The sequence below is a fragment of the Eurytemora carolleeae genome, unplaced genomic scaffold, assembly GCF_000591075.1.
Source record: "Eurytemora carolleeae unplaced genomic scaffold, Eaff_2.0 scaffold946, whole genome shotgun sequence".
Taxonomy (NCBI): Eukaryota; Metazoa; Arthropoda; class Copepoda; order Calanoida; family Temoridae; genus Eurytemora; species Eurytemora carolleeae.
Window position 1 is genome coordinate 52,767 of NW_019397009.1, and position 26,970 is coordinate 79,736.

Here is a 26,970-nt window from a genome sequence, read left to right on the forward strand (position 1 = left end):
CAGTTGGGATTCTAGAAATACAAAACAAACAAAAGGATTGTTTTTAGATTTGCATTCTGGAGCTTTGTCCTATGGAGAGAACTTTATAAACCTGTACACCAGTCATCCCAACCTGTACACTAAACATGACTTTCAGGTGTACAGTACTGTCAAGGTAAGAAGAAGATTGTACAAGGTTACCCACAAAAGATAAGACTTTAATGACGACCTGAAACTTTTCAAATATGTCAATCAAAAGATTTTCTCATTTATTTAAATATTTCGAAAAAAACATGTCGGCTGCTAGGAATTATGAGTGTAAGAAATCGGACTGAATAAAATCTGAACACTGAACAGTGTCATCCTTATGCTACTCTAAAGCAATTGTTGATTTCAGAGGTCGGATTTAATGAATTGAAAGAAGTAGTTTAACTCTTCAGATGGAATGTCACTTGAAATTATGTCTTCAGACCCTTTAACCTACTTCTGTAACTAACATTGATTTTAAGGATCGGGTGAAAAGAGCAGTCTCGGAGCACTTTAATATCGATGACGACCAGGTATTTTTTAATACACGGAAGATCAGAGGGACTATAACTATGTTTTATTAGAGAAGAATGGGGGCCGGGGGAGGGGGGGGGGAGACTGATGCTATACCGGAGGAGGAAAAGACTGGGGTTGTCGAAAAAATAAAGTTTTCAAAGTTAAAATTGTCTAAATAAATGGGTTACCCTTGCATGATTGTAAAACATCAGTTTTATACATTACATTTTTTTTCAAGGCTTATACAAAATCTGCCAAATTTTATTTGAAATTTATTTCTTCTTGATTTACATCGTTTCTACTTTCTGACCTGTCGACCTTGAACTTTATTTGTAACTATTTCTAGCTGTATCTGACCCACCCCACCTTTTTCTCTGAGCTGACTTCTCTACCAGCCAAGACACTCCATGATGAGTACTGGCACGACCATATTGATAAGGTACACTGCAGTAAAATATGTTGAAGAAAATGACAATACATTAAGTTTATCCTCCCACTATACTTGCCTACTCTATCTAACTATGTTTACGACACCTACCCTTCCTTCCACTATACTAGCCTACCCTTCCTTCAACTATACTAGCCTACTCTATCTAACTATGTTTAGGACACCTACCCTTCCTTCCACTATACTAGCCTACTCTATCTAACTATGTTTAGGACACCTACCCTTCCTTCCACTATTCTAGCCTACTCTATCTAACTATGTTTAGGACACCTACCCTTCCTTCCACTATACTAGCCTACTCTATCTAACCAATTATAAGAGGGATTTCACTGGAGGCAGGTTTATATTCATCGACAACCATTCTAAGGTAATACGTCAGAGTGTGTATTAATGAGTTCAGGGGAGGGGGATGGGGCATGGAAAATATGATTTTTTAAGAATATACTTATTGACCTCCTTATTTGATGAAGTTAAAGTGCAAATGTTCATTATTTATTCTAGCAAAAAAAATCTGTAAATCCAAAAAAATATTATAAATACTATATTATGTATAAGTCAAAACAATTAATTGATAATAAGGATGGTTTCTAAATTATCCTAAACCTAATTAATCAATGAATAGGACGTTTTCCTATTTTTTATAAGTCTAATTCAAGCAAGCATTTTTGAAATATTTAAAAATAATGTCTCTCTTATTTTAAGACAAATCGAACTGTAGAACCTAAAGAGGGAAGGGTTTCTGTCTTTACATCCGGCCCTGAAAACAGGTATCATGTTCTTTTCATTTATAGACTTTATTTTTATTCGTCCATATCTTTGAATAATAGTTTGAATTTCGACACTATTTTTGGTCTTTTTTTCTCCGTCTTGTTTTCTTTTGGAAATGTAACCACATATCCAGTTAGATTTGTTTTACAGATTGAAATTTATTGAGTTTGATCCATCTCATAATAAGCTTCGTCGTTTTAGACCAATGATTTAATGATCTGATTAATTTAGTGATTATTTGATAAATTAAGTGATTATTTGATTGATTATGTAATTATTTAATATATCAAGTGATTTTTTGATAATTGATAGATTATTATTAATAAAGTGATTTTTTGATAATTGATGGATTATTATTAATTAATTAAGTGATTTTTTGATAATTGATGGATTTTTTAAAATTATTTTTTTATTTATTGATTGATAGGACCCTTTAAAAATTTTATTTCATTTCAGGCATAGAGTAGAGGAGGTTTCAGGCGGCACCAGGTTTATTTTTTTGCTTTATTGAAATTTCAATTTGAATTGTTGTTTTGTTCAAGTACATTTTTAACTTTATGTTGTTAATTAGAGTTGGTTATTATTATGCAAAATGTGAGCTGAGGAGGAGAATTAATAAAAAGAATTAAAAAAGACTGTTTAGAGTCGACGTAACTAAAAGATGACCTCGTGTTTAAGTGTAATGTGACTAAAAGATGACCTCGTGTTTAAGTGTAATGTGACTAAATCATAATTGGGACTCTTTAAAGCTTTGTCGGAGCAAAAATGGTCTAATTGTTTTTAAATCTTAAAACGGGTTTTCAATATAAATGCCGAGATAAGGAAGGACATTGATATAATTTATTGCTATTCAAGAAAAACGATGATATCTCCCTTATTGTTACTCAGACAAAGGCCTAGATAAACCATAGCAAATTAGGCATATGACCCTTCAAATGAAGGATCTCTTGAAATTATGTCAACAGCCCCTTTTCAGTGACAAAGTCATCATTTTCTGGACAATCTTTTATCTTTTTCTAGATTGCATCAAGTAATACCTGCAAACAACTATTTGATTTGAGTAGTTTATTTAACCAGTCCCTAAACTTCTCTATTTAATTTGATTATGCCATCCTTCCGTTGATTTGGTTGCTTATTTATAACCAAAGAGCCCCATTTTGTTTAGCTTCCCTAAAAGGAGAGAAGAAACCCCCTGTTTCCCCTGATATAATGAGATATAAGTATCAGGTTAGGGGGGAGGGTCTGTTAGGTTTGTCCACTGGTTGCATTATAAAATGCAAAGCAATACTATTTCCCCATACCTTAAAAGTTGATGCTTTCATCAATTCTCTGGGGCACAAATGGGTACCCCCTCTGGCTTGTTCTACCGATCTAATAGTATACACATTACCATGGCTTAATATGAAGGCCCTGGGCCTGAGATCCGTTCTTTGAAGGTAAACAATAAAAGAAATAATAATGATAATAATAATAATATGATTAGGTATGCTCTGACAATGGGATTCACTTGTGACAAGACCAAGAGAATTGCAGATCCTGGTTTAGATCAGGATAACAAGGATCATGACCAGAACTAGGAGAAGTACTGGGTCCTGGACCACCGCCAACACATAGCTTTGGTCCGGACAACACCTATGTCCATGACAAGTATCAGGACAAGTCCAGGAAAAGAACTAGGACCTAGCTTGGGTCCAGGACAAGAACTAGAACCTAGCTTAGGTCCAGGACAAGAACTAGAACCTAGTTTGGGTCCAGGACAAGAACTAGAACCTAGCTTAGGTCCAGGACAAGAACTAGAACCTAATTTGGGTTCAGGAGAAAAACTAGAACCTAGCTTAGGTCCAGACAAGAACTAGAACCTAGCTTAGGGACAGAACAAATATCAGGACCTAGCTTAAGGACTGGACAAGTACCAGGACAAAGTTTAAGTTCAGAAAGTTCATGACTAGGCCCAGCACTAAAAGCTTGGACTTATTGTGCTCAGAAATGGAACATTTATATTAGTTTGTTATTACCTTTACGCACTGGTTCCTTAAAGTAGATTCTCAAAAAAGCATTATTATGTACATTTTTTTCTCATTTTATGAAAATGATTTGGTATGTTTTGCATTTCTTTTAACATTTTTGTTTGATATTGTTACGTTTTGTGATATTTTGTTCTGCTAGCATTGTTTGTGCTTTTCTGTGATAAACCGTTAACCTTGCATTCCTTAGATCTCTTGTTTTCAGATAAAATGGCGGAGTAGATTCATGATGGAACTTAGCAAGATAAAGTCCCACTTGGGACCCCTCTCATACATACTCATAATGGCTGTGCTAGGTAAAATGTCTCTCATTATTGTCATGATTACATAAAATGGAGTGACCGTCAAATCAGACTTTAAAACTTTGTAGCGACCCAAGAATCGGGCACTTTTAAAAATCGCTGCACTATTAAGGATCTTAGAAAATAGAATGTAGAATGCGTATTGATCTCCATTCAATAGGTTCTAACTTAAATCGGTTTGTTTGGACAGTCTTGGCAGATGAATATGAAGAATACATCAGTCTAAAAACAACTTAGCTTTTGTTTTACAATATTGAGTTTACATCTTAATATCCCCTTCTTAAAGGGAGTGACCGGCAATGTACTAAGTATGTACAGGGTGCGTAGTAAAGATGGAAACTTTTAAAATAATTATAACATTTTTTATATTAAACCCAATTTAGACATCTGATTTAGATGATTTTACGTATACTGAATGTTCGGGAGTAGATTGAATATATTTTATCAAATTTAACCTTCTTCAACCTAAACAATGTCCTCTACCGAAGCTCTATACTCGGTACACATAGTACACAGCCGGTCCTAATTCAACCCTTCTTCAACCTAAACAATGTCCCTCTACCGGACCTCTAAACTCGGTACACATAGTACACAGCCGGTTCTAACTCAAACCTTCTTCAACCTAAACAACGTCCCTCTACCGGAGCTCTAAACTCGGTACACAATACACATAGTTCACAGCCGGTCCTAATCCAAACCGTCCCAGAAGACAGAAGTAATCTTCTTAATCTAAATGATCGTTCTGTAAACCTTCCGATGGACCTAATCTTGCATTCGCGTAAAAAATTGAAACTAAGATATTTGGGTAACAAGGGTTTTTTTTCTCCAGAGACCAAAATATAGCCAACCCGTTATCAGAGAGACAGTTGATATATTTGTGTGGGGAAGAGTATTATCTTAAACCAAGATATAAGTGTGTTCCCCGTAAGCAGTGTTAGCTCCAGGAGCAATTTTTGAGTTCAACATTTTCTGGAACACCTGGCTATTGACGGTTTCCTCTTTTCAACAGAAATACAGAGTAGGTTTTCTTTCACCCAATCCCACTGCGGCTAGGATCATAAGTGAGGCCGGATTTTTTGTCCTTTTGGTTGCCATTTACCTGGTAGTTTATCTACAGGCTTAATAAACCGATGGTGTCAAGAATATTTGGACTTTTCATCATTTGATTTGTTTACCCAAATTAATCCTTTTCTAAGGTCAACAAAATGTCAGCAGGTTTAACAAAATATTGCAGAAGGTCAGGCGCTGCTTTTGCTCAAAAGTCTGACAATAAAGAAAATTTCTTTTGCCACATTTTTAAAGTTTAGAAACCTTAAACAAGTTTCTAGTGGTCTCCTTTAGACATTAGACACATTATGAAAGTTTCCATCATTACTACGTCGACGTCCAAAATCATCAACTTGAGTGGTAACGTTTTGAAAATCGATTTTTTTAAAATTATTAAATAACGGTGATGTTAAAAAAATTCTACGGTAAACTAATTAGATGTTTAGGAAAATATTTCTCAATTGAAATTTTCTCTATAAATCAATGTTAGAATCAATTATTTCTTTTTCATAGTTATATTGAATTTCTTATTCTTTATGCATTTGTTCGCAGATTTCAATAAATTCTTCAAATGTCGTCTTTTTAATAAAAATTCCAGGAAATATACAGAAAACGTTTGTGTGCAATGAGACATTACAGAAACTAATAACTGAATAAGATTACTTATTTTCGATAATAACAGTTAATTTTTATTTTCTCAACCTGTTCCTAAACAACTAATTAGTTTACTGTAGAATTTTTTTAATTTCTCTTCGTCCTTATTTAATAATTTTTTAAAAACCGATTCCCAAAATCATCCCTCAAAATGAGGATTTTAAAGATTGAATTTGCGCTCCTGCTGGACAAATATGCACCGTTAAAACGTCTCATAGATCTCAAATGATTCCTAAAAAATGTCTCCATTTTAATACATTCTCAGTTCAACTACTATAACTTTTACAAGCTTCTCTTTTTCTCCAAATTTATAAAAAGCGTTTTTAAGAATTATATCTTTATAGGCTCTTATGAATTCTATATTTATATATATTTATATAGGTCTCTATTAATGTTGAGAAATGATATTTCGAACTTCTGTAAGTAATTTTTTTTTTGGGGGGGGCCCGCCTGAATTGATGATGGCATGTCCAAATCACCATGGTACCCGGTATTAGTCTGGTGAAGGATGAAAGATAGATTCTTATTATTATAGCTGACATGTTGATTATTTAAAACTGTGGCATCTCTTGCGGATTTGTGGTGTGAAGACATTGAAGGAAATCGTAATATTTTGACCGATATTAGGATAGAAAAACGACGATATCTTTCTCATTGTTTACTAATTGCCAATAGATATCGATGTGAATCGGACATGTCCCTCTTTTAAAATAGCAGGAGATTTGAAACTACGTCTACATTCTCAATTTAACTAATTTTGTAATTCCGAAATTTAAAATTAATTGTAAGGAGTTCCAATCTGGTGGCGTACGACTGAAGTGTACAGAGCCCTCCTTCCCTATGACGCAATTGACGCATTATCAGACATTGAATATGTGACGCAAAAAGTGAACATTATTCTGATCACACCTGACGCACAGGGTGTACATTCCAGGGGACCAGAAGTTCAAAAACTCTTAAATTCTCAACTTTATGATTTATCTTTAAATGTGCGCGCACCAAGTGAGCGTGAAAGTAAAGTTCTGGAAAGTGCGGTCAGCTTGGGAGATGTCGATGAGGAGATTGGAAAAGGATTGGCTGGATCCGTCCCAGGGGCTGTTGTTCTGCTAGGTAAGCACAAAACCAAAATCAAAGGAATTGAGTTTTTCCACAAGCGATGATTTCTGTTAGATCAAATAATCTAAGTTTTAAATATTAAAGGTTTACCCCATCAGGTTGCAAGGCTGCAGGGATTAGAAAATTTGAGTTTGTGGCAAATGACATCTTTTACCTTATGCCTATAAAAATTACTTCAAATAAACTATCGTGATTTTATAGTTAATTTTAAGTTTCCAATTTATTTGCTTAATTAAAATAAATAAAATTTATGATATAAATAAGAATAATTTTTCATGGTAGAAGCCCCACGGGTTTTGCTGGTTTCGCCATCATCATTGGTTGCGGGCAATTACCGAACTATTTACTTCACCTCCGCCACCCCTTCACAACAAATTGCGGCAATGCTCATGGACACAGTATTGGGTAAGATATTTTTCAAATCAATCAATCACATATTGTCAATTATTTTAAAGTCCTTTAAATCAAGAATATCTGTTTAGGTGAGCAACAAATGTCGAGGTTATGGGAGACCCCGTCCTCCCCGGCCTCCAGTCCAACCTCGGCTAGCCTTCTCCGAAAGAAAAGTACCGGGAAGATAGATGTTCAGCTTTCCCTTCTAGTCCCTGAACCTGAATATGTTGTGGCCTCCTGGGATATTAAAGGAGCAGTTCACAAATATCTGGATCCGTTTTTATCAAGGTTTTTCCCAAATCTTTAATAAACGCCATATTTTTATTTGATAAATATTTCCAGAAAACAACGTTTATGGGATTCGCACGATCAAATCCAGTTTTCTCTTTAGGATTGGATGGTGTGTTAGGGTTTAGATTTTTATATCTGCAAAATGTTCAGAATTTGAATTTACTTGAAATTATCTCAAGTCCTAAAATAAACTTTAAAATTAAAAAATTATTTTCTTAATAAGAATAATGATTATTTTCTTTTTAATTAGTAGAGAAAATAAAAAATCCAAACATATATAATTTTTATTTAAATGCTAGCTGAAGTGGCCGGCGTTGCTCGTGAAAATAAAATCGAATTTTGAAAAAAAAATATTTTGAAAAAAATTTAATTTTTGAAGAAAAAAAATTTCGATTTTTTTAGCCTATGTTACCCCAAGGTACCCATTGGTTCCCTAAAAAAAATTCAGCCAATTTGGTTTAGACGTTTGGCTAGCTATAGCTAACCTATATACAGACAAACAAATATATAATTATATATCTATAAGAGCGAAGATCTTTATTATATAGATATCTATAATAATGTTGTTTACCTTTTCTAGATTCCCGCTGCATGTTCCGGTCAACAGTCAGGTCATCTACCTGACCAGCCTAAATATACCTGGAGGTGAAGAGGGGCAGGGTCCACTAGGTATAGTCTATATATATATATATGTTTTTATACTTTGACTCTAGGTTGAATGCTAATAATAATAATAAGGCCTGGAGAGCCAGGGTAATTCTTCAGACGTAAATCAATAGATTGTCAAATAATTAAGTAGAGAAACATTTGCGATACTTTTAATTCTTAAAATTGGAAAACTTAATTTCCTGGAAAAAAAAACAGGAACAATAGTTATTAACTTAATGTCTTTTCCAGAGGTGAAAGCTGAAGATCTAGCTCTGGCCTTGAACAGTGTTGAGAGTTTATTGAGTAGCCAGAGCAGCAGCAGTCCTGCTCTTAATCTTATCATCTACATACCTCCTGTTCATAGGAATCCTGCTTATATATATATTTATACTCTTTTCCCTGTAATAAATCTTAGCTTAAACAGAGCAGCAGCAGTCCTGCTCTTAATCTTATCATCTGTATACCTCCTGTTCATAGGAATCCTGCTTATATATACTTATACTCTTTTCCCTGTAGTAAATCTTAACCAGAGCAGCTGCAGTCCTGCTCTTAATCTTATCATCTACATACCTACTGTTCATAGGAATCCTGCTTAAATATATTTATACTCTTTTCCCTGTAGTAAATCTTAGCTTAAATAAGGTTATCCACAAAAGATTACTTCATCTATTTCTACCCCACCATTACTTTCCCCTTTATTCCTTTAAATATGTTCTCCTCTCTTTCTCTTACCATCTTCCAAACCACCAACGGCTCCTTCTTTCTCCGTTATTCCTATCAATCTTTTCTCCTCTCTTTCTCTTTCCATTTCCCACCCCACCACCCTTTCTTTCCCCTCTATTCCTTTAACTCCTAAGTCCTTCTCTATCCCAATTCCTTCTCTTCCTCCTGTAAAACTTTTACAAGCTTCTCTTTTTCTCCAAATTTATAAAAAGCGTTTTTAAGAATTATATCTTTATAGGCTCTTATGAATTCTATATTTATATATATATATACGGATGTTTAGAACCCCACTGACTGTTCGAGGTTCCAAGGAAAAAACATTTTTCTTCATATTTATAAATAATTGTCACTATATATACAAATAGATATTTTTTTATCAGTAATAACTGGGCAAGAACTAAATTTGGTAAAAATAAATAGAGAATACTGTTGGGAAATTGTTATTATCTTGTTTTTAGCTTTTTTGTGAAATTCATCTTGTTTAACATATTTAATAACAAATATGTACTTTTATCTGTTTGGAAAGTGCTACATCATGAAAGAACTTCATGAATGAATTTATTGCTTTAACAAAACAACTTCTCGTAAATATTTCCTTTAAAGTTATGAATTGGAAAAACCTATTTTGAATTCAGAATAATTCATTTCTGATCCCAAGCTGGGGAGGAGTTTATATATATAACTATAATCTACCAGGTAAACACCAGACACTAGACACCAGACAAACTAGATACTAGACACTAGACAGTAGACACACTAGATATTAGACACATCAGACAACAGACGTTAGACACTAAGCATGAAACACGGGATACTGCACAACATACATTTCACGACATACTAGATACCATACATGAGATACTAGATACCACACAAGAGATACTAGATACCACACACGAGATACTAGATACCAGTCACGAGGTACTAGATACCAGACACGAGATACTAGATACCAGACACGAGATACTAGATACCAGACACGAGATACTAGATACCAGACACGAGATACTAGATACCAGCCACTAGACACTTGGACTTTATAGGAGATGAATAATAATATTGAAAAATATAATTAGATAAAAAAATATATTAAAATGAAGAATGGACAAAAAACAAAGGAATTAAAAATGGAAGAAACAAAACGAAATACGAATAAACTCTTGATTGTTATCATTTTATTTGTTTAGGAGACAAGATGATCAAATATCCAACAAGTTTAGGAAAACTTTCAAACTATTTTTAACCTTTTTTCATATTATTTCATCCAGTGTCCTAGACAACATCAACGGATAAAAAATGTATGTAACTTGAAGAAAATATTTATTGTAGTATTTTTTTTTTGCAAAAAAAGTTTTAAACTTTTTTATACCTAGAATAATCTTATTCATATTATCATTATTCTTCATTTTGAAGAATTTCATTAAAACAAAAATAAATTGTCAGGAATGAAAAAAAATCTCTTTATTTTTTGAGTGTTTGATTGTTTATATCTAGAGTTGGATATGGAGTTAGTTTCTAAAATCTGGGTTGGACAGCTCAGATCTCTCCTAGGAGTACAGGTCAACTAGATAATTAATATTCATAGTTGAGATTGTGCAAAGTATTAAAACAGCGTAAAATCACATCTACACCATCAGATAGTTTTCATTAAATTGCCCCAATCTTAAACGGATCCTTATTTAGAAGTTTAGTGCTCTTCCTGCAGTACTGACTACAGCGTTGAATTATTTAAAATATACAATTATATATTTAAATATTAAGACATATATTTAATTCAATCTTTAAGTTTTTACCAAAAGAAAGTTGCATTTTGTAGTTTTCCTTTTTCATTTTAAGTTATTAGTCAAATATTTATCTAGTTTTAAAGCTAAGATCAGCAGGAAAATGGTTCAATGCAATGGTTAGTCATTGCAGGGTTGGGAACTTTTTTGTTGGATACTCATAATCCCAATCGCTTGATCTCGATACTCATTGTGGGCACTTATAATTTGAGAATTTATAAAAAAAAACTTTACCTCTCAATACCTGACTGGGTACGATTACCATGCGAGATATCAAATAAAAATTAACAAAAGATCGATATCAAGCCTTGATCTCGATATCCGCATTACAAGAGTTCCCAGCTCAAGTTACTACAGATCTATTTGTTATCTTTGATTTTGAAAGTGTTAAGGTCCTGGATCCACATATCCGCAATATTTTTGCTCCCGCGCAATGATATGCGGCGTTCTAACCATGGATCGGATCTCAGTGGCAAACTTTCTAATAAAATTACATAACAAAATTTTCCTATCTTAACATAAATGTAAATTTAATGTTGGTAAAGTAAGTTTTAGAAGAAGAAAAAACGAAAGGGAACCGTTCTAATCGGACATGCTAATCTAGTCACGTATACCGTTCCTTTAAGGTTGTTGATGAGAGAAAATCATTGGCCTTGAACCCTCGTGGTCTACGGGACTGGGAACTTGATTATCAGCTTAGATATAGGTCAGTAGAAAAATATTTTTTTTAATTTTTGTAAATATTGATTAAATTTTTTCTAAAGCCTCACGTGACTTAATACATTTGTTTTTTGGTAATTTGCAATGTTATGCCAAATTGAAATAGTTGTTGATACTTTTTTTACTTAACTTACCATAATTATTTTTGATCAGGGTCGTATATTTTTTATATTTTTAAGAATTACCCTCTCCCCCCCCTAGATAATGGGGGGGGAGGCAAAATTAGACATGAATGGAATTATTTTTATTCTTTTCCATACTTTTTACTCAAAAGATGTTTTTAATTTTTCCTAAAAATCATTCTTTTTCCCCCATTCAGCAAAAAGAAACTTTTAAAACAAATTTTGCGCATATGCGGGGGGGGGGTGGTATTTTTTAAGGGAAAATATACACCCCTGTTATCATTACTTTGTAATTATACTGTCTAGGGCTGGTGAAAATATAGTTGAAGTACGACGAACCCTGGAATCCTTATCCCGACTTCTTCATCAGATTCCTAATATTGTCATTACAGAGGATATTGCTAGGTAGACAGACAGATAGACAGAGAGACAGATAGACGGGCCGACGGGAAGACAGACAGACAGAAAGACAGAGGGACGGCCAAACGGATAGACAGATAAACAGATAGACAGATGACAGACAGACAGATGAGATAAATAAGCTTGAATGAGCTAGATGTATTGTATAGAAGGGTAGAGATGAGTTTGAATAAGCTAAGGATGAGTGTGAGCTATCTAAAGGAAGGAAGAATCACTGAGGCTCACTCTGCTAGTCAATCCTCACTGCAGCAGGAATATTATTTTTTAAAATCTGGATTTTAGTTTTTTTTTAATTTCTGTACATTAAAAATGTTAACGAACCCTTACATCACACATCTATGTAAAAAATGAACTATTGAAGAAAAAAAATTATGTTATCCTCGCGATTTTTTATATTGGCTTTCTTCCTTGGAAATAGAATATAGTAAAATGTGTAAAACATGAGTTTTAAAAATGATGATTGATGAAGGCTGAAGCTGCGTTCTTTGATCCCTCTCTACTCTCCCTTCTCTATTTCCCTGATGATCAGAAGTATGCTATCTATGTTCCCTATTTCCTACCTGTAGGTCTACCCATCCTACTATCCATCAAATCCATCATCAAAGCAATCAAGACTAAACCAAAGGAGGAGTAGTAGGACAAGATATGTTAAGGGACTGTTCACGTAATCTATACTAGTGACCCTATAATAGCATGTCCGATTCATAAAAGTACCCTTAAACCTTCGTCGGAACAAGAAATCCTTGATTTTTCTTTCTTTTTCAACTAATTATTGTGGATTTCTTGCTACAGAAGAAAATTCTAGTAAATTGTAAGGAGACTCTACAAGCTAGAAATATGATAATAATTAATAACTTCTACACTATTGATAAGATAAAGGTTAAAATGGTGCCCTTGTGAATCATTCAAGGCCATCTTTAAATTGATTTGAAACTACAACAGTTTGCATATTGGATTCATGGAAAATAATTTCGCAGAATAAATGGTCTTTTTCCTAAATGTGAAATAGAGTTCCTCAATTTTTTGTTCTTTTTCTACCAGTGTTTCGGATCCATATCATTTTGATTCGGATCCGGATCCGCGGATCCGCATCCGTGATGATGGATCCGGATCCTGACTCTGATACGGATCCGGATCCGGATCCGAGGTAACTTTTGATTCTGTGAATCGGATTTTCCCTATTAAATGTTATGCAAGGTTATAATTTATAAACTATAGTAATCCTAAAGTTAAAAATGTCGTCATTACTATTATATAAATGTAAACATTAAATTATTAAAGATAATTTTGAAAAATTTTCGTCATACATTTACGAACCATTTTGATTTATTTATTCCATGGTTTTGGTTAATTTTTGGCGCTACCCGGATCCATATCAACGTTTCCTGATACGGATCCGGATCCGACCAAATGATACGGATCCGACCAAATGATACGGATCCGACCGGATCCGGATCCGAAACACTGTTTTCTACCATTAAATAGTTAGTTGAAACAAATAGTTAAATTGAACTATTATACTTAATAGGTCCATTCTAGATGGAAGTAATATATCTCTTTGATTTGATTTAAGCAAGAGGAAAAGTTAGGTATCTGCTTGCATTTTAGTGATTAATTTTACTTTTAAATCATTCCAAACAATATTTAGCTAGTTTCCATTTCATTTACAGTTTCTGGATGATTGTCATGTTTGTAACCACTTGTTGGTCTCATTTCAGATCAGAAAATGGTTATCTTAGGAAACTTATAAAAGAAGCTGTTGAGAAACAAATACTGACAGAGGCACAAAAAATGAAATTTGAAGGAATCTCCGAAAAGTCTGAGCTGTTTTCGACAAACGTATCTAAAATCAATACAGAAGTGATCCTGGAACTATAAACCGGAACTCCTAAGAGATGAATGATGGTCCCGGTGCGCCGGCTGAGACGGAGGTTCATTTCCTTCCTCATGTACATCACCAGGGACCAGAAAACACTGTTCGGCATCTCCTTCCTCCTTGGGATGCTGCTAGCTGTTATATTTCAAAGTTTTCATGTGAGTATTAAGCCGATAAATTATATTTTATGGCAGATTTAAAAGACAAAAATTCTATTTGTCACAGATTTAAAGGACTATAATGATACACAGAAAACTAATGAAAAGGGAGACTACTAGCAGACTGAAATGGAGTATTGCGAAAAATGAAAGGGGGGTATAGGCTTACGGCGAAAAATAATCGCTTTTGATCGCTTCTTATCTTACTTCTTTTTGTTGCGTCTATAAGGAGAAAATTGGACCTGAAGAATGTAGCATCCATACAAATTCAGAAAGTTGCAATATACTACTCGTATCGTAAAATAATCAATTTAATTTCAAACAAATCATTCAGATATTTCAACCGAAAGTCATCGATTATTTTTCGACGCATTCGTAAATAGTTCATCTTTCATTTGTTTTATATACAATCCACTTTTTTCCACTAGGTGTCTCTGCCACATGTAATCATTCAAAGCATCTAGAGCAGAGACATCTGGTGGCCAACTATTTCGTCGTTTAAGTGCATTGGATACAAAACAAATAAAACATATTTTGAAATATTAACACGAATGCGTCGAAAAATAATCGATGACTATAGGTTGTAATGTGTGAATGATTTGTTTCAAATTAAATTGATTTTTTACGATTGTTTGAAATCTTGGTAGAAATCTAAAATTTAAATCGAAAGTTGTCTTTATTGTATTAATATCTGAAGAAAGGCTTCCCTATTAAAGAATAAAAGACTAAAACAAAACTCTAAAACAGGGGAAGGAGTGAAATTGTAAAAGTAAATGAGTAAAATGAGAAATCAAAGCAAGTATAATTTGGGATTTTACTGCAGGTCCAAAGATTGTTTGTTAAATTCAATGGTTATGCGAATAAAGTCTATAGATGTATATTAAAATAACGTTTATGCAAATAAAGTCTATAGATACATATTAAAATAGATATATATATATTAAAATAACTGTTAATGTAAATAAAGTCTATAGATATATGTTGAAATCAATGTTTATGCGAATAAAGTCTATAGATATATATTAAAATCAATGTTTATGCGAATAAAGTCTATAGATATATATTAAAATCAATGTTTATGCGAATAAAGTCTATAGATATATATTAAAATAACTGTTTATGCAAATAAAGTCTATAGATATATATTAATATAACTGTTTATTCGAATAAAGTCTATAGATATATATTAAAATCACTGTTTATGGGAATAAAGTCTCTAGATATATATATTAAAATCAATGTTTATGCGAATACAGTCTATAGATATATATTAATATCAATGTTTATGTGAATAAAGTCTATAGATATATATTAAGATAACTGTCCACGTGAGGTCCAGGGACAATTTAATTAAAGAAGGGCATGTCCGATTCAGATCTGTACTCTTTAACCCTTTGTCTGGGGGAAAATAACAAAAATATCTGTTAATTGCTCATTGTTTTCTTGCGGTTTTTATGCAGCAAAAGAGATAATACCTTCCCCAATTCTTCCTCATAAATAGTTTAAATGAGTTCTGTTCTTAATGTGTTCGCTACTCTTTAAATTTTACCAACAAATATTAACTGTTATTTGAACTCTTTAAATAAAAAAATAACTAAGAAATTTTTTTAATCATAATAACAATTGAAATAGGACAGCCCTTGATTTGATTTGATTTGATTTGATTTGATTTGATTTGATTTGATTTGATTTGATTTGATTTGATTTGATTTGATTTGACCTCTTAAAATATTACCTTTTTTAGTTTAATTCTTTTTTTTCCAGAGCACTGATGACTTCAACATTGCAAAGTACAGTTATGATTTTGCGTACGAGAAGTGGCTGTACAGCAGGGGACTGTACAGTGTAAATACAGATCCTGATAAAAACAGATACAAGGTAGGTTCAGTCTACAGCAGGGGCTGTACATTGTAAACACAGATCCTGATAAAAACAGATACAAGGTAGGTTCAGTGTACAGCAGGGGACTGTACAGTGTAAATACAGATCCTGATAAAAACAGATAACAGTTAGGTTCAGTGTACAGCAGGGGATTGTACAGTGTAAATTCAGATCCTAATAAAAAACAGATACACAGTACTAGTAGGTACAGTGTGCAGCAGGGTCAGTTCAGTGTAAATACAGATCCTGATAAAAAAACAGATACTAGGAAGGTACAGTGTACAGCAGGGGACTGTAAAGTACAAATTCAGAACCTGATAGAAACAGATACTAAGTAGGTACATTGTACACTGTACAGCAGGGGACAGTTCAGTGTAAATACAGATCCTGATTAAAAACAGATACAAGGTAAGTACAGTGTGCAGCAAGGGACTGTACAGTGTAAATACAGATCCTGATAAAAACAGATACTAGGTAGGTTCAGTGTACGGCAGGGGACTGAACAGTGTAAATACAGATCCTTATAAAACAAATACAAGTTATATAAGTTAGGTTCAGTGTACACTGTACAGCTGGAGACTGTACAGTGTGAATACATATCCTCATAGAAACAGATACAAAATAGGGTAAAATTGTACAATATAATTACATATCCATCCATGTCGGGTTCCCCTTCATATCTGTCTATTTTATCTCTGCAAAATTCGTGACATTGTGGATTTTTTTGTTATTTTTCACAATTTTCTCACCTTGGATTACCTTAAACCAATTTTTTCCATGCAATTTTTAATACATTTCATAAATTCAACAACTTTACTTAACATTTTATTGAGTCTTAAAGGGACCCAAGCCCAACAATCTATGCGCCGAACGATGTTTATCTGTCAGCAAATTAACAACCTGTTGCAAAAGCAACTATTTCTGAAATATCAATGCACAAACATAAAAATGCTTTGTGTATTTGTATATTGAGCGCACAGTCCCTTTAAAGGGCATGTAAGCGTAATTTCAAGTGACCCTCTATATCTGATCAATAATGTGGTAGATAATACCGTTTTCTAGGTTTGAAGTGTTAAATTCTGATAACCCTATATAAACGTTGGTGTCTATTCATACTTAATCAGACAAAGTTCTTTAAAGGTACCGTTGTGAGTTGTGCATTGCCATCTTTGATTGGAGGGTCACTTGAAATTACGCTTACAGTCCCTTTAAGGTCTGATTTGAAGATGTTAGATCTTATTTCTAGGATAAGAATGAGATTGATGTCGAAGCTGCAGTCAATCCTATGACAGAAGCTGGGTTTCTTTACTCTCAAGTTCCAGGAAACTTTCTATCTATCTATTTATATTTATTTTTATTATTTATTTATCCATTAATATCTTTTTATGTACCTGTGTAGTGTGTATCTATGTATCTATCTACATTCTATACTCATCGAAAGTATTTATAAAATGTCATTTCAAGTATTTATATAAATGATTGAATGTTAGTGGTTTGCATCGTCTTCCCTGATCAATTATCTGCTGCTCTGACGGTCAAGAATACCTGGGGTCAGCACTGTAACTATCTCAGGTTAAATATAATTTTTCAGTCTAAAAAATATAAGGATCATTAGGAATCTGAGTGTACAGCACTAGAAGGGTCCAAGGTAGACCGCCATAGGCTTGTCTCCCACCACTGAATTTTAACTTAGCTCCTAACTGGGTCACTTCATTAGAACTAAAACGGAAGGTAGGTCAAGCCTACAATCATAGATTGAAGGATTGACAGTGACTATTATTAGTGTTATTATTATTATCAAGAAAATATTAAATTCTTTCATCTATATTACTATAAAGATTTATTCACACATAAACAAACATACATATTACTTATAATAGTGGTGTAGTTTAAATTTGTTTTGTTAAAATAGAATAATAATATTATATTGATATAGAATATTCATTGTGCTTCTTCATATTCATTCTCAAAATATTTAATTTCATCAACTTCATATTTTAAAGAAATTTCGCAAGCTTTTTTTAAATCAACATTTTCAGGACTTAAATATGTTGATTCATTCCCGAGTTCTCTTTAGTTATTCACTATTTTCGTTTTAAAGTATAGTTTTTTTTGTAGGTTTTACAGTGCTAAGGTTGAAAATTCAAGTATACCTGTTCGAAAAATACCGGTAAATATTACAAATTTTATCTTAACAAAATTTAAAATTTTTTGTCAATTTTAGGTTTTTTAACTAAACTGATCGAATTATCTTAAAATTTGAAGATTTTACCTCGGGAATTTGAAAGAGTTGACCCTCCATTTGTCTACGTTATTGGCCGTCTGATATAAAGCATTGCATTAAGAATTACGTTCTTGATCTGTTTTAGTCGAAGTCGTCCTTCGGTTTGTTGTGCTCGGCCTTACTGGACCTGGAGAAGGAAGAGTTGAACTACTCCTGGGTTCTCTTCTTCACAGAGGATACATTCGTCCTACCGGAGAACTTTAGGAAACCAATCTTCAATTTTCGTTTTATTGAAAATTATAATCATGGGATAAGGGATAAGAACTTTGATAAAAGAAATGATCAGTTATTTATAAGTAATATAATTTTTACACCCTCACCCCAAATATAAATGTTTTCAAATATTTTTCATAGCTCTTAATTGGAGGAAATTAAAACATTTTGAAAGGGGAAAATCCGGTAATAATTATGAATTAGAGGAAATAAACTTACCATATTAGTGGGAATAAACTTACCAATCAAAGGGAATAAACTTACCAATTAAATGGAATAAACTTACCAGCGAAATGGAATAAACTAACTCAATAAGAGGGAATAAACTTACCAATTAGAGGGAATAAACTTACCAATAAGATGGAATAAACTTACAATCAAAGGGAATAAACTTACCAATCAAAGGGAATAAACTTACCAATCAAAGGGAATAAATTTGCCAATTAGAGGGAATAAACCTTTCAATTAAAGGGAATAAACTTACCAATTAAAGGGAATAAACTAACTCAATAAGAGGGAATAAATAATTCACTTGCTGAAATCAAATTTTTCCCAAGGGTAATTCTAAATAACATGTTTTCCTTTATTTTTCTGGTTAGCTTCCCAATCACAAGCAGGGAACTTTCGTCTTTTGTTGAGCTTGATCTTAATATCCACTGTGTGCACTTTTATTTTAAAGATTTATAAAAAAACTATGCTTTTCCATATTCTACATTTTAGTTATTCCTCATCATTCATGATCAAAAATCCCTTCAACCACTGACTGGGTACGGTTACCATGCGGGATAATTTATTAAGATTAAACTAAACAAAAGATTAAGATAATGCATTGATATCTATTTCCACAAGATGGGGGGAGGGGGGGGGGTCAGATCTTATCTTACAAGAGTTAACAGCTTTGAAAGTTAAACCTCCCTTTTTATGTCGGTGAAGGAAGTGTTAAATTGTTTGGTTTGTTGAAGGTATTTTGCCGCGGCATTGAATAGTACTGGTGAGCACTATCTAGGGCACGCTATCAGGTATCCAACATATCTACACACATTAAACAAGTGAGTTAAACATTAGATCAATTATCTATAATATTTAGCTTACAGAGATATCAAGGCAAATTGCCCTCTTCTATGGCAAATGTTCAAAAAACTATTAAACCTTGTAAATGAACGAGTGATTGATCTTTTGGTCGCAGCGCTCGGTCCACTGCCTAACCTAATATGGTCTAACTTGAAAAGTTTATTTCTAAATGTATTTAGTGACGAGATAACAGGATTGTTGTAAATATGAAGGGGGTCGTTGGGCTCTTGTCCAAATATCATAAACAATTGGGTCATAATCTTTAATTTACCTAGCGGGGAAAGGGGCAAAGACTGCCAAAATAAATGATTTTTTGTGGGAATTGTTATACATGTAAAAGATGATGAACTTATTATTTATTTTTTAAGGTTTTGGAATGTTGTCTACAATTGGGGAGATGCTGGGTATGCTTTATCAAGAGGAGCTGTATCCGCCTTACTCAACCGTTTCAGTACTCAGGTATCCGCCTTATCCAACCTGTTTGCTTTATATCCGCCTTTCTGAACCCTTTTAGTACTCAGGTAACCGCCTTAATCAACCTGTTCAGTGCTTATGTATCCGCCTTTCGTAACCCTTTCAGTACTTAGGTATCCCCCTTACTCAACCGTTTCAGTTTCAGTAATTAGGTATCCGCCTTACTTAACCGTATTAGTGCTTAGATATCCACCTTACTCAACCGTTTTAATGCTAGGTAACCGCCCAACTCAACCTTTTAAATAATTAGTTATCTGCATTACTCCTCAATACTCAAGTATCCGCCTTACTCAACCGTTTCAGTTTCAGTAATTAGATATCCACCTTACTCAACCGTTTTAATACTCGGGTATCCGCCCAACTCAACCGTTTCAGTACTTATCCATCCTTACTATCTATATATCTATATCCATTTCAATTTAAAAGTCTTTATATTTAGGAGCTGTGTGAAGCTGGGGGTAAATACTGGAAGAATGGAGACTGGTATTTAGGAAAACATCTTCATGATCTAGGAATATTTCCAGTCGACACCAGGTTTACCACCTTTTTTCTCTTAAACACTTTATTTGCCTCATTACCCGAAATAATAATGATGAGGTAAGTTTGAGTGGGTCTTTATTCAATTTTAATGAGTTTTTTTAACATTTCACATTTCTTAAAGGGAGTAACCGGCAATGTATTGTAAATTAACTGAGAATGTAGTATTATAGAGAAATTGTTTAGGATTATTTGAGACATATAACACGTTTTAATTATGTATTATTAATGAGTTAGAGCGCAAAGTCGACTTTCAAAATCATCAATTGGGGTGGTTACGTTTTGAGAACCGAGTTTTAAAAAATTATTAAATAACGACGACAAAAATTGTAACAAAAATTCTACATTAAACTAATTAGTAATTAAACTAAGTAATTATACATCATTAAGACGTTTTATATGTCTCAAATGAATCCTAAAAATGTCTCCACAATACTACATTCTCAGTTCGACTACCATATATTTCCGGTCACTCCCTTTAAAAGTAAATACTGAATTCCTACAGTTATAACAAGTGAGAAAATTACCAGGTTTTATGCTTCCTAGAATGCATCTGCGCCCTTAGGTTCATCATTGAACTCTTGAATTGAATATTTCTCAAAGTAAATGACACATTTTATTCAAGATAAAATGAGATAATACATATTTTATTGCTAAAAATACACATCGAAGTTACATGCAAAATTGTACAACTATTTTTATATTGTTTACATTTGTACGTATTTTTATATTGTTTACATATGTACGTATTTTTATATTGTTTACATATGTACGTATTTTTATATTGTTTACATATGTACGTATTTTAGCAATTAGGTGTGGATTAGATTTTGCTGTTTTGGGTAATATCCCAACCTAATTAATGTTAACATGTTTAAAATTTGATGAATATTACTAGACTTTTTTTCAAGGGATGAGCAAGGAAAAGGTCGCTTTAATGGATTCTCTTTCAAAAAACTTCTTTTCCCAGGCGGAGTTTCTCTATTTGAAAGGTAAAATTTAGTTGTATTATTGAAACATGTTTTAACATCGACTGATGAAAGTGAAATTTACTTTGATTGATGGAATGCTGATGAAATTATGTGCCCCTAAGTAACTGTTTAAATGCTGATTTTTTATTGAATATTTTAGCATTATTTTATAATGATATGTTTTACCACAAATATGCTTCACCTAAGTTTTCACTCATGTTACCATTTCAAATTTAAGGATTAATAACAATTCTTTAAGCATATAGTGAGATTGTGTGAGTAACTAATATTTTGAATGATTGATTGATCGGTAGATTGGTTGATTGATTGGTTTTAGATTTATTTCCCCTGTCTTCGGTTTCTGCAGCGATGATGATAGCATACCATGCAAAATTAATAAGAAAATAAAAAAATATTAGATGAGGATAGATAGATATCTCGCCATTTACCATTTATAATTCTAGGCTTTTAAAACGCTTCGCGCCCATCTTCTATTTAAACTTTTAATTGTGGCTCTATCTGTAAGCATCTTCTCTGTACAGTATAAAACAAAACAGTTCACAGATTAAGTAATATTTTTTCGTTAATTTTCAAAATTTTACAAATATCCTAAATGTTTGGAGACAACTTACTAAAAATTTTGAGGATCTTTTAACCTTCCCTGGAGTCATGTGAGGTTCCACACAAAATCTGGGCCCCATTGATTCAGCCGTTCTATCGTTCATTGGATACAAACGGACAAACAAACAGACAGACAAACAACGACAAGCAAAGTATACAAATAGAGAAGACGTACATGTACTTTGTTTTAACAATTTATTATTTTTGAATTTTTGATCTTATAAATAGGGTACAGTTGATACAGACAAATTCTGATTTGCTTCTACTTCTAGTCATCGTATTTGTTCTTTAAAAATGTTTTTTTTAAACAATGATTGAATGATTAAATTGGTAGAACGGTTGATTAATTGATTGGTTTATTGGTTAATTTTTTGATTGAATAATTGTTTGATTTATCAGGTATTGGAAGGATTCTCTCTACCTATCCCCTGATGGTCCCCAGTGTTGCTCCAACCATGCGATCTCATTTCACGGAATCCTATCCTCATCCAAGATTTACCAATTAGAATATATGTTCTACCATCTTAGGTTAGTAAATCCCAATTTGGTAACAAGAATAGTAAGGATAAGATAATTATTTAGTAAATTTACAAAACGTCTTCTTTTTTTGAACCTTCTTTCTGTTTATTTGAGCTCAAAGAAGTCCCTACATTTAATTATTTGATGGTTATTTAACTGATTTGACAAAATACCATTATATGTATGATTATAAAGCAAATTGCATATTAGGACTTGTAGTTTTTATTAATTTCGACTGATTTTTCCAGACCTTTTTACTCCGGTGGTATATATGGGAACTCACCTGCTCCTCCTCCCATTAAGGTAAACCCAGGAACTTCTTATTTTGTCTTGACTTTCCCTTCTTCAAATTCATGCTTTCTTATTTTTTATCATCTTGGCCCATGCTATATTATTTCTGTTCTTGGCCCTGTGGCCGAATTTAAAGAATTTAAATTTAAGCCGCGGCTTAAATATGGTTGGTTCCACTTAAAATTGTATCAAATTTTTCAAGATTTAAGCCAGCGCTTAATATAAACCGGTTTTTGGCAGATTTAAACCGCGGCTCAAATTCTTTAAATTCCATCTCAGTTCAAACTACTTTTTGTACTGCGCCAACTTTTAAATATATATATTATAATTACGTAAAAAATCTAATCTGAGGCCGAATTTAAAGAATTTGATCCACGGTTTAAATTTCAGCCGCGGCTCAAATATGGTTGGTTCCACATAAATTTGTATTTAATTTTTCAAGATTAATTAATCAATTAAAACAGGTTTTTGGGTGAATTGAGACGTGGCTTAAATTCATTAAATTCGGACACTGGTCTAGTTTCTGCTGAATGAAGTGTTGTCATGATTCTTTTTCTATTAAATGATATTAGGACAAAAACGAGCCAAAATATTGTAAAAAAAGAAGAAAAAATAACGGAAAAAATCGATCAAATAAAAAGTCCTTCATTTTTTATTTGATATGCTAGATATTCGTAAATATTGATTTGAATAGTATCTGGTATTATTTTGATAAAAGTATATCTATAGATGTTATGACAATAATCAGATAATCTCTTATATACTCCACCTGGAGTCCTGAGAAAAATAAAATATTATCTAAATTAGTTCTAGGCCCTTTTCATATTTAATCCTGTTCTAGGCCCCGTATCTATCTTGGGAGGAAAAAATGAAAGAAGAAGAATTACAAAAGATGTTTAATTCTCTTCTGACTACTCCAGAAGGGATGCATGAAGTACTTGCTTCCAGCATGCATGATGCATTAAGTTAGAAGTACTTGGATTCAGAATGCATGATGCATAATTTGCTTAACTTCAATATGTCAATGTTATATATGTATCTATATATGAAGTTGTAATCTCTGTTTAATCGATTATATTTTTCCATTTTCAACTTCACATTTTTTTTGACAAATAAATCGACTGTACATTATGTTTCATGCTTTGCTAGCAATCTTCGGTCGAAAATTTATATATATATATATATTGACATGTCTATATGTCTATAATTAACATAGTCGTACAGATATAACTAATGGATATAAAAAGATAGCTTGATAAATTAATATTTATAATCTTTATTTTCTTTTCTGTGCACAAAGTAATGTTTGCTCAATAATTTTACTTCTTTTTTTAAGATTTGAAGTGATAAAGTTTTTGCATTTTAAGCAAATAATTATGTTCTGATAAATAAGCATTTAACATTTTAAAGTGTGATAATTGAAATAGTAACAGTGTGCCTTATAATCTTACACATTTAAACCTATGTTACAGAAATTCATTTTTTACAAATATATTTATTAAAAAGTTTTATTGTTTTTAAAAATGTTTAATTTGGAACAAGTTGAAATGGTCAGTCATAATTTTATTTGGGTTACTTGCATAGAGATGGATAAGAAAAAATTAAGAACTTATTTCCATTAATATCATATTTTGACCTCGGGGAGGTCATTGATATTTTGGACCTCGAGGATCATCTGAGGTCAAAAAAGGTCTCAGAATGGAATCGGAACTCCATAAAACCTATGATTTGATATCTAACATGACCTATTTACGTTGATTTAATATTTTCACCTTTTTAGAGGTCATTTTTGAAGGGAGGTGAAACTTAAGGTCAGATATATGTGTCAAATCAGCTCATGATTTATAGGGTAGCAAAAAATATGAAAACATGTCTAATTAACTTAAAATGATTGAATTAGAGGGAAAAAGTGGTATTTTCCCAAATTTTCCGAATTCATGGAGGTCAATGATCTCCGATCTCAAATTTCCTTCATGATCACAATTGCCACAATTAGAGATTGCAAACAAAAGTTCAGCCTTCTATCTCAACTTTTAGGACCAAACGCGGCCTGTACAAAATTTGGCGTCACAAAGTGTCCAAGTGCCCGCTTCCCCCCCTTTGAAAATATAACTAAATGTCAAGAAAAGAGTTTTATAATGTTCTGATACACTTCATTTTTAAAACATATTTCTACAATTTGATGTAGTATCGTGGTTTAATGTTAAAAACTGTCTGTATTATAAATGTTAACTTGTCAATTAGATTGCGCACTGATGGAGGTAATTTCTTCACATTGAATTTTGCAAAGGTAAACAAGATTTAGTTAGTCTAATGTTTAATTATAACGTATAACTGATCTTTGCTTACTTACTTACTTGCTTACATGATTTAATACAAATTTAGTTCGCCTGTGATTTATTGATTAAGTTTAGAAAGGCATCCACTGGAATATATTCCCAGTCTTTGTAGCCTTCCTTCGCCATGGCAGATAGTACTTCCTGATAGAACTTCTGCCCTTTTTCCACCTGTTTAATCCAGGTTTTTTTCTTATACTCTTCTGCTTTAACTTCTATGTTGACATAGATTTCGTATGCTCCGAATAGAACAATAAAATCCATTTCTTTCTCATCTGATTGAAAAGCTTTACCATTTAAGAATAAACGAAATATTTTGCGATCATAGCTATGAATGATCAATGTTCTGGATGATTTTAGAAGCTGAGGCAAGTACTTCCAAACATCATGTTCAGGATTATCTCCGATATGATTTCTAATAAAACTATCTAAAGCACCTTTCTCAGACACCTCAACTGATTTTAAGATCTGTTTTCCAACTCATGATGTGGTAGTTTAGGGGTCTGAATTGCTAGACTATTCATTACTCTTTCTTCTGGAAATCTCAGGCTAACTATTGCCAAATCTTTTGGAAGATAATTTTTAGCAAACCATTCCACCACCTTGAAGGAAGCTGTTATGACTCTTATTAAGAACATGGATTCTTCTTTTGATCTTTGCCATTTTATTTCTCTTCTTAACTAGTCACCTTTGAAAGATTTCTGTTTTGATGACATAAATTGTTAGTAAATATAATGCCAACGCTCACTCCATCTTATTTTTTATCTTTAATTTTAAACTATATATTTGAATGAATATAAGTAAAACTTGGAGCTGGACCCTTGCACAAAGGATGAGACTGTAAAGACGACCTAAAAATGTAAAAATATGACGATTTGAAGCTTGAACTTTGGTTTCTTCATTCAATAGAATATTATGATGGTTCATTAAATATACACCAGTTTAAGCCTACCCTGAATGCAAGAAAACGGACTATGCAAATTCTGTTCAATCCTAAAGATTATGCGAACTATTTATAGAGCATTTTTACCGATTTAAGTCGTCCCCCCGAATATTTATCCTTATCAAACTTTATCTGCGATATAATACATTTTTAGGTCGGGAAAATCCTTAGGTTAAAAACACTCGGATCAGAGGGTACCGTTTAAACTTATCTGTGAAATCTTGGAATATTTGTACTATTTATCCTTTAAAAATGAATTGGTTCCTCATATATTACTCAATTTCAATCCTCGTATTCTAAACTTGCAAAGATGTTTCAATACACCTTGATACAATAGCACACACGAAAGTGTGAAACCATAAAGCAGTTCACGCGCAGAAATTTGTGCACGCACAGATTTAAGTTCTCGTACAGAAAGTTTATGAACGTGCATAAGCTCCAAAACTATTAAATCTACAAGATGGTACTGGAAACTAAATTCTGTATTTAATTATTATTTTTATTATTATTATTATTATTATTATTATTATTATTATTATTATTATTATTATTATTATTATTATTATTATTATTATNTATTTTTGTATCCAATATATACGGCTGAACCGATCAGACCCAATTAGTTTTCAGCAACTCACTTGGCCCCAGGAAAAGTTAATGGACTCTTTAATAAATTTCAATTCTAATTTTTTCTTAGAAGTTCATCAATGAAAACATAAAAATCCGCAATATCTTGGTATTATAACCCACAAAGTAAAAATGGAGGCCTAAGAGCAGCAACATAAACTAAAATCGTTACTTAAAGATATATAAAAC

At 32.6% G+C, this 26,970-nt stretch overlaps 3 protein-coding genes across 4 annotated transcripts in view; all 3 read left to right on the plus strand.

The window, feature by feature from the left end:
• LOC111711071 (2-oxoglutarate and iron-dependent oxygenase domain-containing protein 3-like) overlaps positions 1–3,968 on the plus strand; it is an 8,014-nt gene extending 4,046 nt beyond the window's left edge. The window contains exons 6-12 of one of the 2 annotated variants that reach the window (XM_023485318.1): positions 48–154; positions 489–539; positions 869–961; positions 1,236–1,337; positions 1,673–1,737; positions 2,195–2,227; positions 3,222–3,968. In XM_023485318.1, coding sequence (XP_023341086.1) covers positions 48–154; positions 489–539; positions 869–961; positions 1,236–1,337; positions 1,673–1,737; positions 2,195–2,227; positions 3,222–3,315 — 545 coding nt within the window. In that variant the 3' untranslated portion in view covers positions 3,316–3,968. The other variant, XM_023485319.1, reaches the window with a different exon arrangement.
• LOC111711069 (GPI transamidase component PIG-S) lies at positions 3,969–12,985 on the plus strand. The gene is made up of 14 exons (XM_023485316.1): positions 3,969–4,058; positions 6,555–6,875; positions 7,164–7,286; positions 7,364–7,562; positions 8,146–8,234; positions 8,463–8,577; positions 9,220–9,247; positions 9,572–9,632; positions 10,124–10,156; positions 10,431–10,495; positions 11,344–11,423; positions 11,866–11,964; positions 12,129–12,231; positions 12,449–12,985. The coding sequence occupies exons 1-14, from the start codon at positions 3,989–3,991 to the stop codon at positions 12,611–12,613; spliced, it is 1,551 nt and encodes a 516-aa protein (XP_023341084.1). The 5' UTR covers positions 3,969–3,988; the 3' UTR covers positions 12,614–12,985.
• A 411-nt stretch (positions 12,986–13,396) lies between these two features.
• Positions 13,397–23,942, plus strand: LOC111711070 (glycoprotein-N-acetylgalactosamine 3-beta-galactosyltransferase 1). The gene is made up of 13 exons (XM_023485317.1): positions 13,397–14,013; positions 15,778–15,891; positions 17,141–17,216; positions 17,385–17,466; positions 18,013–18,064; positions 18,264–18,382; positions 19,354–19,410; positions 19,831–19,921; positions 20,376–20,470; positions 21,385–21,465; positions 22,465–22,593; positions 22,833–22,887; positions 23,717–23,942. The coding sequence occupies exons 1-13, from the start codon at positions 13,879–13,881 to the stop codon at positions 23,843–23,845; spliced, it is 1,215 nt and encodes a 404-aa protein (XP_023341085.1). The 5' UTR covers positions 13,397–13,878; the 3' UTR covers positions 23,846–23,942.
• The last annotated feature ends 3,028 nt before the right edge of the window (positions 23,943–26,970 follow it).

Excerpts from the sequence above, each read along its gene's own strand:
- LOC111711070 (XM_023485317.1), top strand. The coding sequence starts at position 13,879 with ATGATGGTCCCGGTGCGCCGGCTGAGACGGAGGTTCATTTCCTTCCTC. Across the intron at positions 17,217-17,384 it reads TCTTTACTCTCAAGTTCCAG|TGGTTTGCATCGTCTTCCCT; the intron begins GAAACTTTCTAT and ends ATTGAATGTTAG. Across the intron at positions 20,471-21,384 it reads ATATTTCCAGTCGACACCAG|GGATGAGCAAGGAAAAGGTC; the intron begins GTTTACCACCTT and ends CTTTTTTTCAAG.
- LOC111711069 (XM_023485316.1), top strand. The coding sequence starts at position 3,989 with ATGATGGAACTTAGCAAGATAAAGTCCCACTTGGGACCCCTCTCATAC. Across the intron at positions 7,287-7,363 it reads GCTCATGGACACAGTATTGG|GTGAGCAACAAATGTCGAGG; the intron begins GTAAGATATTTT and ends ATATCTGTTTAG. Across the intron at positions 8,578-9,219 it reads TACATACCTCCTGTTCATAG|AACCCCACTGACTGTTCGAG; the intron begins GAATCCTGCTTA and ends ACGGATGTTTAG.